Source organism: Episyrphus balteatus, chromosome 2 (assembly GCF_945859705.1).
Source record: "Episyrphus balteatus chromosome 2, idEpiBalt1.1, whole genome shotgun sequence".
Lineage (NCBI taxonomy): Eukaryota > Metazoa > Arthropoda > Insecta > Diptera > Syrphidae > Episyrphus > Episyrphus balteatus.
The window spans coordinates 86,249,137-86,263,320 of NC_079135.1; the positions used below are offsets into that span (position 1 = coordinate 86,249,137).

Genomic DNA, 14,184 nt, shown 5'->3' on the forward strand with positions numbered 1-14,184 from the left:
ACTCTTGAGTTAAAATTTAAACTTCTACTTTTTAGAGAAGTTGAGAAAACTTTAAGTTGATCAACTCTCGAATTTAAAATCAAAAGTTGAAAACGTCAACTTGGAGTGAATAAAAAAATTCGGAAGTTGAGGATAAAAATTCTCAAATTATGTTTAACCACGAGTGAAAAAAATGGCCCTAAGACAACTAAAACAAGTATTTGCTATTCAAATAATGAATAAACTACCAAATGAGATATTTATTAAAAATGTTGAATATCGATTTTGAAAAACAAAAAAGTTTTTCCAAAATTCATATTTTGATACGCCTTTATTTTGTATCATGTTAAATCTCATCTAGACAAAATCGAAAACAAAGACTAGATACCAATTTTGAAGACAAGTGACCTGTTTACTGGGACCTTTACACTTATACAGGCATACAGACAGAAACACAAAATCATTGGATGTCTGATTTTTATCACATTTTAAAGTTGTGTGATCTGCCATTTCTTTTAAGTAGGCTTTGGAATTCCAAAACAAAGGGTGCCATATGAACTACCAATTAAAAAAATAATTTCCTAAAATATTGTTCGAGTAATTCATCTCTAAGTCTTGAAAATCCATAAGAAGTCTAACTTTTGTTTTTAATGAAATCTTAAATTGATGTTTTTAATACAATATTCAGAATAAAAAAAAGGCTAGTAGTTATTATTTCTGAAAAATAAAAGAATTTATATTCAAAAAAAACAGAAACTTTATACAAATTTGTATAAAACGTTTATGGCTCAAATGCAATAAACTTTATTTTAATCCCTTTTAATCGGTATTATTTAAAACTTTTGATCAGGGCTTTTTAAAAAATCATAATGTTGAAAACCTATCAACAATCAGTTTTTCGGTATTATATTCAAGTTCTAGTGTTAAAATCCTTGCGAAAACTTTAAATTTTAAACAATATAATTTTTAAAGAAAAACAGAAAAAAAACTTTCAAATACAAAATTCTATACCCACAAAATGTAACTCTACCACTCGGACTATCTTATGAAACTATCTTCAGAAAGTAGTTAATGCAACAAGTGCTTTGAGATAAAATTTGTTTTGGTTGCGTGTTGTTGTTGTATACCCAGAGAGCCAAAGAGCCTGGCCCAAACCAAACGAAGAGGCCTTGGCACCACATTTTATGCTGTTCTTTAGGATTAAAACGCAAGCGTACTTTTTTGTTCCTAGCAGGTTAGATAATAGGAAACAGGAATTTAAGTGGAACACACAGAGTAACTGTTGTTTTGGTTGGTATTTTTATGTTTGCGTTCGCTTTGGGATGGAAAGAACACAATTTTATACCTATAGCTGAACTTTTGCTATAGTATGGTTGATATACGTAGTGTAGAATGATGTTGGGAATTTTCGTTGATGTTGTGTTTAGAATCCAGTTATTTAAGTTGTGTATATCAATGAATTTTGGTTTTAGTTTTGCATTAACTATAAATCAAATTTTGTATAGATGAGTGGTTTTTTTTTTTTTGCTTAAAACAGGTGTGACCTAAATAATTTCTTCATTATTTTAAGTTGAGGTATTCATTTATTTTTAATGGAAAATATGTCAAAGATTATGAATTATGGGATAAAATGATGCCACTATTCGTACGAAATTTAACACCTTCAAAGTAAGTTTTTTGTGGATATTGGCACCTTAGAAAAAACTTAGTTTGAAATAAATTTAAAAACCGCTTATTTGAACGTTGAAACAAAATTTGGAATATTTTTGTTTTGTATAAATGTACGCAGTGCGAACAATAATCTTAAATATTTTGGATTCTCAAAAATACAATAAAATATTTAATAAAATAGTCTGGCTGTTTATCAGTCTATCAGGGTGTCTGTCGGTCTTCATAAGAAGCTACAGCCTAAACCGATGGGCTGATACACTTCAAACTTGGTATTTATCAGTTTTTGGATCTTATTCACAGGGGTTTTTGGATTGGAAATTGGCACATTTAAATTTAGGTTTTAGGTATTGATTAATAGATTGCTACAAAATGGCATACCTACCATTTTTATTTTAAAACCTTTTTTTTTCAAAAATTTAATTATAATAAAAAATTAGTTTAAAAAAAAACAACTCTAAAGAATTTGATATTTCTTAAAAATGCATCTTTATAAAAGAAATGAAACTGATTTTATTCAAAGAACTGTTTTTTTTTTTTTCATCTTTTATTCTCAATGTTAGTATATAATTTGAATTTTAAGGGCAAATATGTGCGACCCACTCGTGCACTTTAGGTGTGAGAAAATTTTAAGTAATTTTTTTTTTTAATTTTGTATTTTCCTTAAGTACACCGAAAAAAAACAATATCAATTTAAAATTTTTTAAATATCAGAAAAAATGCTCTATAAAATGTGTTTTATTATAATTAAAATATCAAAACAATATTTTTACTATCAGAATGATATTTAAATATCAAATTTTTGAATTTTTTTTTTGATATTTTATTATCAATTTCTCATTCCAAATTATTGAAAATTATTAAATAAAAAACTCTTAATGTGTACTAATTTGAAGGCACTTTGTGTTTTTTTCGAAGTAAAATGTATGATTTACTGAGAAAATTTGATCGGCAATAATAGTTTACTTCACATACATAGTTTGGAAAAAAATAAATAATAAAATAATATCACCACTATTTAAAAAAAAAATATTCATTTTTAGTAATGTTTTGAAAAAAGAAAGAAAGTACTTAAAATAATTATAATAATAATAATCTTTTTTATCAAAAAACAAAACCGATTTCCATGGATCAAAACTGGGTTTTATGGTTTTTATGGTTGGCACTATATTGCAGCCACCAGCTTTCCAATACAAAAAGAATTATCAAAATCGGTTTACTCAGTCCAAAGTAGAGCCTACTATTGCACGTGTATTAAGGTACACGTGCTACACGTGTATTTAAATAATTCGTGCCGAAGCACGTGTATTTGTAAATACACGTGTATTTATATTTACACGTGTATTTATATTTACACGTGTAAATAGCGTTCGAACAGGTAGATTTGGTGGCGATTTCCTAAAATATGTATTATATTGAATGAAAAGGATATTGTTCAGGTTTTTGCGGTTATTGGCTAGATTTACACATTGAAATTACACGGAAAATTTAATTGGAAATTCTTATTCAACCCTAGCCATATAAATCTTGGAAAAAAATTTTGACCCGATTCCCATTATCGTATCGAACTGAACTTTGTACACATATGAAGTTTGGATTGCAACGCAATATTTTGGGGTCCGAACTCAGGGGAGGGGCATTGGGGGGTTGAAACACCCCAAATCTATTTTATCCCATTCTAAATATCGAAAAAGCTTTTGTAGGTAAATTGCAAGAGAGGGGCTTTGGGAGCTCATACCACCCAAGCAAATTATCATCTTCTTTCAAATATTATACGACTAAAAAGTAAAAAAATAAAGCAGATTAGATTAGATTACCAAGCAACAAAACATATAAAATAATTAAATTGACTCCATGGAGTCCCTTTAAATGCCGTCCAAGGGCTCCGGTTGTTCCACCGGGACAAGAAAAACGGTTGTTTTGTTGTGAACTACATAGGGGGAAGTGGTCACCCTTCGTACAGTTTTTACTTATTTTTTTTTAGTTATTTATTTACTCACTCCAGTTTCGAGAAAATGGACTTTATTTGTAACATGTATATTATTACACTTTAGAAAAAAATTTGACACTTCTAAATCAAAGGCTTAAATAGTTATAGCCATTTTACTGGGATTAGATTTTTGTACGAATCCTCCCCACCCGTGGGGTACCTTCGTACAGCACATGGGGTACATTCGTACAGGATATTTAAAACGTTAATTTGACTAACTTTTGATTTGTCAAATGTCAAATATGAGTTTTAAAACATTTAATTACTTATTAATTTATCAATTAATTGAACTTGACTCAGAAAAAAACAAAAACAAATAAAACACTTAATTTTTCGCGATTCGATGATTCTGAAAGAAATTATTATTTACATATATAAGAATACCAACCTTAATTCACTATAGAATGCGAAATACTTATTATAGAGGTTTAAATTTCGTTTCAATAAAACTGTAACTCCGTGTTTTGATTATTATCTGCTGAAGAAAATTTACTGGCGGGCATACGTATGCGTACGAATGTGCCCCATATTTGACTGTACGAATGCTCCCCAAGCTGTACATAATGCAGAAAAATCGATTTTTGAAAAAATGTACTGAGATTTTGCAATATTTATAATTAAAACACAAATTTAACACTTCAATCAACAATTCTTCATTACTGTTTAGCCAAAAACATACTTAACTTAAACACAACATGACATCAAATGTACATAAAAAAATTACTCAGAGCACTAAAAAACACAAAAAGTCTTGTGGCGACCGAATCCGTTGCACTTAGGATTCAAAATTTATCTAGTAGCTCGTCGCCTACTATGTCTATGCACACTAGTAAGCACGTGTTTGAATACCGTTTAGTTTTTGTTTTATGCTCACTGTACGAAGGGTGACCGTGTACGAAGGGTGACCACTTCCCCCTAAGTCACAGTAGGCATTTGTCCCTTCTCGGTGGGCATATTGCCATACCCAACTCCTTGGCTTCATATTTTAGTTTTATTTTAAAATTTATTTTGATTGAATTTGTCGCTTTATTTATAAAACACCTTTTACACTTTCACTATGAACTTAGTAAACCATATGATCTTCTAATAAACGGTGATTAACAAAAAAAACATGTAACAGTTGGTACACTTTCTTCTGAGAAAGACACAGTAGGCAATATGCAAATATATCTTGGTAAAATTTATTAGCTTTTTTTTAATGAAAAGGCACATCATTATTTTTAATTTTTGAATAAATTATTTATAAGGTCTTCAAAAAGTTCAAATACTATTTTTCCAATTCGAACTATTTATTTGCACAATAATCTTCAGTTGTTTAGTTTTAAAAACTTTTATTTTACCCCCAAAAAGCAAAAAAATCATTTTGTTTCGTATTTACACGTGTAAATATAAATACACGTGTATTTAATAAATACACGTGTAAATAAGATACACGTGTAAACGTTTTTTAGATACACGTGTACACGTGTATCGGGTACACGTGTAATTAAATACACGAACAAAATCGTAGGCTCTAGTCCAAAGTTATGAGGTAACAAACATAAAAAAAAAAAATATATATATACAGGCGAATTGAATACCTCCTCCTTTTTGGAAGTCGGTAAAAAGAAAAAGAAAGAAACATCATAATAATAAACTAAAACGTAAAATCTAGTCAACATTGATATTTTAATAGTCAAAGTGAAATTCTCATTATACACCTCAAATAAAAAAATGTCAAAATGATATGATAATCATATCAAAATTGATATTTTAATTGTTTGACGACTTTTGTCAGTCAAAAATGTTAATTTGATAGCTGTTATTATCAAAATTTTTTTCGGTGTAATGACACACAAATAAAGGATAAAGGAATGTGGTATTGGTACGGTTAATTATATGAAAAAAGTTCCACAACTGAACGTTAATGTTCCGGGTTGGAATTTATTTCATACAATCTCCACTGAAAAGGTAAAGTATCTTATGTCAATTTTGATGATTTTTCAGGAGAGCAAAAAAACACTTCAAAGCTGCATCCCAAAAATTCTTTCAAGTGTAGATTTAGTTGAATAAAACATTTAGATGTCAAATTTTATGATCTTTTTTATTAAATTTATTTCAAAAAGATATTTATGATATGACTTAAGATAGTTTGGCTTTTCTAAAAATTGTATTTTATATTAATTTCCAAATTCTTAAGTTGACATAAGATGATTTGCCTTTTCACACCCTTTCGGAATTTTTTTTTAAATATTTTATCTTATGTCAACTTAAGGATGATAAGTCAACATAAGATAATTTTAGATTTCACAATAATAAAAAAAGTTTTAACCCAATATAATCCTAAGTCTACTTAAGGTTTTAAATATGTCTCTTTTGAACATAAGATGATATTGTTTTTGTGCATAAAAAAGCAGAGGGATGAGATAGAAAGATGCCGATAAGACAGAACTGTAGGCCTTTAGGATGGCACTGAGGTTCAACAAAAAAAACGCGACACATCTTAAGTCAACTTAATATACTTTACCTTTTTAGTCGAGCAATAACTTTTTAAATTTTAATTATTAAAAAACTGTCAAGTACAAGTTTCCCCAAAACTGAATAAAGTACTTAAAAAAAAAACAGTTTTTCCTATCAATCTTTTTTCCAAAGTTGAAGTTTGGTTAAAATATCAAACTTTATAAGCTCAAGAATTCCAAAATTTTTTTTATATTTTATTGACATCATTTTTAACCATTTATTTGTCCTAAAACATTCAATTTTTAATTGTTTTCAAAAATAAATAATGAGTCAAAAATTAAGTATGGATGTATCCAAATTACTGTAGCTATAAAAATAAGAACACAAAAGGAAATTGTGCCAATTCTAACAGAGTAAATTTCGTTTGAAATTTGCTTTAATTCTCTTCTAAGGCCAGTAAATGTACAATCGTTTGAAAATTGATGGACCTTGAACTTTTGCAATTGCTGGAAGTCTAATTTTTTTCAGTAAATCCAGATTTTGGCAATGCTTTGAAAAAATATAACTTTCTGTTCCACAATAGGTCTCTAGAAACTTAAATTTCCTTCCTTTTTTCTGAGAGGTTAGTTACAACTCTGAGGTTAAATGGAATTGCTGCAATAAAAAGGGTTTGTTCCTGAAAATCAAAACGAAGAAATACAAAAATGTTTATGTAACTTAATTACAAAAACCAATTCAATTGAGTTGCCAATTTTAATTTGATAATTGCGCTAAAACTTTGACTACCGCTTTTATATTTGTTGCAATTACAAGAAGACCCACCTTAAAACCATGTTTTCTACTCGTTTACTATGCAAAGTAGACTTGATTAACTTTTTGTAGAAAAAAATAACCCCACCTTTGCTATTAAAAATTAAGAAGGAAGATCCATCCCCACCCGGTCTGGCAAGTTTAAAAGCTGTCGCACCAGGAAACACTGTGCAGTCTCCTTTAATGGGATATCAAACTTACATACAGCAACAATCAACCACTAACCAACAAAAACAAAAAAAAAAAAAAAAAAAAAACAACAACAAAGTGGCTATAATTTCTATTTTCATTTGACCGTTATGAAATTGTCGGTTGTATAACAATAACTATCTTTTTGTAGTATCGGCACAAACGACCACTTGGCATGCGGTTCAAGCAAGTTTATCCAAACGGTCTATCGCCTTCTCTACTACTTGCTTGCTGCCACATAGAGAGAGGATCACCACTGCCATCAGCAAGCCCAGAAAAGCTAGCCACCGATGGATACGTCCAGTCCATTCCATTCCATACCAACCTTTCCTACACTGACTGTGTGATCTGTTTTTATGCCCAACAATTCACTCACAGCACACACAACACTATGTATAAATGGCAGCCAATCTATGTATGCTCAACGGATTTGTTGGAGGCACCGCAAGTGCTTCTAGCGATTTCCAATCTTGCATTGTAAATCAGCGTCCATTACATACACGTAAGAATGCACTACCATCTTTTATAGCTCATGCAAGTGATTCTTTCGAACCTGAAATGGCAGGCTTTTAAAAGAATGAAGCTAGGATAGAGGGGGTTTGTGATGGGGGGAGGCTTTATTGCATAAAGAAGAATTGAAAGCCCGTTGGATGCCTTGTTATTTGACTAATAATCATCGACTTAATAATGCTCCATGAATCTGGCAGGCAGGCAATCCCTCTTTGCCATCATGATCATCATCGCTCTATGCAGTTGTTCTTAAAAATATCTTCCTGTCAATGTGATGCGGACTCTGTGCCTATGCCTTTGGCTCGTCACACGATGGCATGACTCTTGAATGTCTTATCGTAATTAGATCTGAAAGAATAATAACTTGAAGATAGGATTTATTGCTTTGTCTTTATGCTGTAAATATTTATGTAAGAGATTATATATACGGGTTTTGTCCTGAATTATGTATGAAGATAAGGGCTGATGTGATGACATAAAACAAATGTTTCAAGAATATAGCATTTAAATTGATTTTCGTTGATGTTTTTAGATTTTTAAATTACACACTGTAGTTATTTTGGTTTTTTTTTGCAAAGCAAAGTGTACAAATAGTCAAAGAAATATAAAAATAAAACATTATTGGCAACAACTGATGTCAAGAGTCGCTTATCTCTTTTTTTTGTATAGAAAAAAAAAAAAAAAAACACGTATACGCCACAGTGTACCCGATTTTCTTATCATCGTTGACATCTATAATTTATGTACGGTTAATGGCTAATTTTATGAATTAATCGAACAAAAATCAATGAACGACTATCATGGGTCACAAGTAAGTCTTTTTAATGTTTTGTCTAATAAAAATCTCGTGTCACGTTGTTTGTGGAAATATTCAACTGATTTGATTGTTTTTTTTTTGTATATTTGGAAGGTATGGAAAAAGATCATTGGTTAATTTTTTTACACACCTTCCCCAAACCCCTTTTAATTTTAAAGTATTTTTGGATGAAAACATTTTCAAAATTAAAGTTTAAGTATGTTTGTGGGCTTATTGTTGATAGATTTTTAAGAGCGAGTAAAACTTTAAAAGAAGTTTTAGAATTTCCCCGTCTCTTCCAAGTACACTATTATAATATTTTTGTTTCTCGGAACTCGGATGCAACTTGATAGATATTTATGGAAATTTTTTCGGTTTGTTAAAAATGGAATCCACCCACTGCCATACCGACTTGTAGAACATTTTCGTTTGATAAAATTTTATGAAATTTTAGAAATTTTTAGAATATATCAGTTTCTCAGAAAGAACTTTTGGTGGAATTTTAAGGTTTTGTTATTATTAGCGAGTAAACATTTTTAAAGTACTTTGCCAATTCTAAAAATATTTTTTTTTTTTTTTTTATTTAACTGCCCAAACCATTTTATCGATTCTGTAAAGGACAATCCAACACCAAATCTGATAGTTCTATTTTTGTCAGATTTAACTTACAGTACTTTCGTGTATATGAAAATATATATCCTCGAATCAAAACTAGCGGTATACCTACTATATATCAATTTGGAAAAATTTCAAAAATTTCTAAAGTTAATATTTTAGTAAAAATTGTATGTGCGTCTCACATAAATTTGTTTTTTGAAATAAAAAAAAAATATTTGTTGAACTTCTTTTATTGGTACCTGCCTAGAATAATTTTTTTTTTTTAATTTCTGACTTTCTCGTTATCAAATCAACCCATTTCAACAATTTTTTTGTATACAGAAGTGCCTAGAATACCATAATCTTAATCTTAAATTAAATTTTTTTTGGTTCAATAAGAAGAAATTCCATATTTATTTTTGAAAAATCAATTTCTCAAAAATTGGGTGATTGTTTAGGCATGAACAGGAACACCCTTATTTATTGGTCATGCAAAACACAAGCAAACACGTTTCAAAAAATTTAAACTTTAAAGGTAAATTGAAAGAAGGTTTTCAAAATTGAAGGTTTTCAAAATTGACCCTTGTTTCGTTTTTGAGAACTAAAAATAGACATTTTTTAAAATTCGTGCGAATTTTTAAAAATTACTATGTAAAGTTTTCTAAACTGAAACACGTGTCAGTTTCCGAAAGATTATTTATTGATTTGTTGAACCACTTATTTTGCAAAGTAGCTATTAAAAACAGTTTTGATAAATCGAAATTTAGGTTTTTGAAAAATTTGGATCATCGGATAGTAAGTTTTCAAAATATTTACTTAATAATTTAAGCTTTTTTCATTTTTTGCATTTTCCGAGAATATGTACTATGGTATACTAATGTAAATTTATGTTTACACCATCAGAAAGAAGAGATTTTAAAGAACAAATTACCCACCGATTTTTTGAAAAAAACTGATATTTTGACACGTGAATTTTCGATTGAAAATTAGGGTGCTTTTTTGATATTAAGTCAAAATAAGGTTAAAAATTAATATTTTAAATCAAATAAATTACTGTGTAATTGAGACATAATAGGTAGGTAGGTTTTCACCAAATTTTGTAGAAAAAAACATCTTTTTGAAAAAGATATAAATAAAAAACCAAAAACTTGGTTTTTTGAATTTTTCATATAAATTTTGAGGTAAAATTGTAAATACATAAGTTGTAGATCTTTTTATTACCTACAACTTTGCCATACAACTTTTTTCCATAGAAATTGTAGTTTTACCGGAAATCGAGATATACCATTTTTTACCATTAAAAACTCAACCCACCCACTTCCCGAACTTGGCTCGCCCGTAATTTATTTTTCCTTTAATTTTTATCATATTCACCTCCTTTTCCAATGGGTTTCATCCTACTATGATTTTTTTTTGGTTTCAAAAATTATCGACCCCGGTCTATAGTGTACACTAGGGTGGTCGTTATTTTCCAAAAATTGGAATTTCTATGCTCCCAAGGGCTTATATGGTTGGAAATAAATTAAAAAAAATATTCCCGAAGTTTCAAGTCTCTAAATTAATTTTAACCCGTGCCGAAAAGCGGTTGAAGTTTCTTATGGGAATAACATGGGGTTTTTGACCTTGTCCCATCAAATTAAAATTCCAGCCAAACTATTCGTTCTAAAAATCTGAAACTTGGCAGACTTATACCTTATAGTTGTAGCAATCATGTGATTTTTTTTTTCAGATTTTTAACTATTATAGTTTCGGATATTCAGCTCGGTAAAGAAAACCATTTTTTTCTGACTTTTTTCATTTTTTTTTTTCTCAAAAAAAAAAAAAAAAAAATTATAATAAATTCCTTATTCGTTTATGAGTAATTCCATGTGAAAATAATATAGGAAAAATACCTATGTATGTCATAAAATCTTGTTGTGTCATTTTGTAACGGTTCCTTAGCTCAAAATATGAACTTCTGTATATAAATAATCCCCCAAAAAAATTAGCAAATGAGTAGAATGAATTAATTCCCTAAGTCACTCAATTTTTGAGAGTAAAAAAAATATGATCTTTAATTAATAATTTGAAAAAAAAAAAAAAATGAAAAAAGTCAGAAAAAAATGGTTTTCTTTACCGAGCTGAATATCCGAAACTATAATAGTTAAAAATCTGAAAAAAAAAAATCACATGATTGCTACAACTATAAGGTATAAGTCTGCCAAGTTTCAGATTTTTAGAACGAATAGTTTGGCTGGAATTTTAATTTGATGGGACAAGGTCAAAAACCCCATGTTATTCCCATAAGAAACTTCAACCGCTTTTCGGCACGGGTTAAAATTAATTTAGAGACTTGAAACTTCGGGAATATTTTTTTTAATTTATTTCCAACCATATAAGCCCTTGGGAGCATAGAAATTCCAATTTTTGGAAAATAACGACCACCCTAGTGTACACACACTCTTTTTTTTTATTTTAAAATAAAAGAAAATATAATTTAAATTTTCAATTCTGACGCATTTACAGAATTATGGATTTGGGAAATATGCTCATATAGAATATTTTTTTTATATACAAAATTTTGGAATTCAAACTAAAAAACAAATCTTTTTCACTAATTGACTTTGAAAATGGCTAAAAAGTCAATTATACCGATCACAATGACGGATATCGTGTTCCTATTTTTGAATTAAATTTTCAACTTGTTGATAATATACAAACTTTGTAAAGATATTTCTTCCGTCCGTTGACAACGAAGAAAATCACAAACATACGTATCGAAAATACTTTGCAGGTATTTTACTTATTATATTAAATACGATGGAATTTTGGAAAAGACATTCTTCATGTCATAAATCATTAAAATTGCTTCACATATTGGGTTCTGCTTTCGCAACAAAGATACACATTCGTACACATTGGAACCAAAAATAAAGGAGAGGAGTACTGTCAAGTACCTATAAATTATAGAGTTCTTACCACACTGATATCATTTTCCATTTAATGGTTGTAGATAAATAAGTATAGTTCAAAACTTTTGGACACTCATGCAACAACTTTTTAAATAGAATTTACTAAATTTTTCTTAAAAATATAAATTTTAGAAATTTTTGTTGTTTCTCTTAAAATCATGTTTCTCTTTTTTTTTTTTAGATGTATCAACACTATGCAGTTTTCCAGGCTCACCAGCACACAGTTCGGTTGTATTTTCAAATGCAAATTTAACACACAACACTGTGGCATCATATTCCTGTGAAAGAGGTTTTGAACTTCTTGGACCAGCACGCCGAGTATGTGATAAAGGAACATGGATGCCAGAAGGAATTCCATTTTGTGGTGAGTTCCAAAATTTTCTATTAAAAAACCATAAATAAAACATTCATCATCATCATCATTATAAAGTTGTGGCATTTTTGTCACGCTCCGTATTTATGATATTAAATTAGAAACATTTTTCCGAGTTACATACTTATTCAAGCATTTATCCCAAATTATGTTATAGTTAAAGTGGTGTAAAATGTTTTTACGGATAATTTAAACTTATTTCAAAAAAAAAGTATAATTTGTTCATTACACTGCGAGTTGAGTGTGATGTTTTCACGCATCCGCTTCACTTGAAATGGTGTTGGCATCATTCTAAAGAGTAGGTAGATTATAATCGTCATGGTGCCTCAACTATATGCTAATCAAGTATGAAATCATAATATTACTTTGCTGGGAGTAAGTATAACGTAGTTTTAAATATCTACATCTAAGATCTATGAACAGATGAACACAGAGAAAAAATGTTAGTATGTGTGTCATTACTTGGCGTCGTCGTCGTTAGTCGTTCTTATTCCATTTTCAGCTCACATCAGTTAACTAGAACGCTAACTAAAATTACCAACTTGTAAATGCAACACAAATTTAATGCCTCGCTGAGTCGTATATACTTGGTCACTGGAAAATTGATAAACTTTAATTTTTTTAATCAACAATTTTGTTGTGTTTTGATGCATATCATCTTGATACTTAAACGTACGTTCCATTGTTCTAGCCCAATTTTGGCAAAAGTTGTTTAATGATAAAAAATTATGCGTGCAATTCACACGTGGTAGAAGTGAAACCTCAAAAACTCATTTTTCTTGAGAAAAAAAACCTTTTGTTTTCTTTCATCACCTTTAAATACATATTTTTATATGACAACTTATAATAAATTTAGAATCATCTGAAAGCTTATTGTTTTACCTTTTATATGATGCTTCAATCATGTTTCTACGATGCCTACAAAAAAAGTCAGAACTTCTGAAAGCCAACCATGTCGAAATTTCAAACTGAGATTACGGTACTTCCTACACTGTTGGTTGGTCATCGGCAACAAATCTCGACAGGTGTTTTGACGTATTTTTCAAGTTTTTCAATTTAAGATTTTGTAAATTATAGACCCCGTATTGTAATGTAAGTTTTTACCTCAAAAAAATATTTTATAAGAATCGATTACAAAGAAATTGTTGTTTCATTCAAATTTTCAATACTTATTGGTGAAGCCAACGAAATGCAACTTACAACACCTTTTTTTTCCAACTCGTTCTTCAAACATTCTTGTTCTTAACATTTTTTCACACGATGCCAATACATATCCTTTAGAATGATGGGAAATGCAAAAATCAACGAGGACCCAAGCCCGACAACGACTATGACATTAATGCAAATTGATGAACCAACGGATTAACCTTGTTAGTATAGAAATTAGTTGTGAACGCATCTTCGTTTTCTTTCGCTTTTTCTCCGTCCGCTTTCAAATATTATATGCATGTGTTTGTCTATATGTATTCGTATACAAGATCAAGCGTATGAGTGTTTAAAGTGAAATAACCTTGACCCCATTGTTCCACTTCCCTACAAAGTTGGTATTATAAAGGTTTTAATACTTGTTCGCATTCTTATACACTCCGCTTCAAGTCTTTCTTGCGAAGACCAACTACGACAATGTCGTCGTCGTTGTCGTTTCGGATGGAACTTCCTGTGCCTGGGATTTTATTCACATTCAGAAAAAGGAAAGATGAAAGGTTTTGAGTGGTGTGACCAAAGGCTTGAGTTAAGGTTAGAATTTTTAAGGCTTTGATACAAAGTAAGGTTCTTTTGTGGCAGACTGTTTTATAAAAATTTGAAGGTTTAATTTAAAGGCTTAGTCAATAATTACTGCAAAGCTGGAAGAAAAAAAAACAATTTCTCAAAACTTAGTTAC

General features: G+C 29.6%; 1 protein-coding gene across 1 annotated transcript in view; it reads left to right on the forward strand.

Moving 5' to 3' along the window:
* The window catches only part of LOC129912188 (uncharacterized), a 90,669-nt gene that overhangs the window by 22,322 nt on the left and 54,163 nt on the right, over nucleotides 1–14,184 (forward strand). Inside the window, exon 2 of the mRNA XM_055990333.1 lies at nucleotides 12,111–12,293. Coding sequence (XP_055846308.1) covers nucleotides 12,111–12,293 — 183 coding nt within the window. The remainder of the gene's footprint in view (nucleotides 1–12,110; nucleotides 12,294–14,184) is intronic.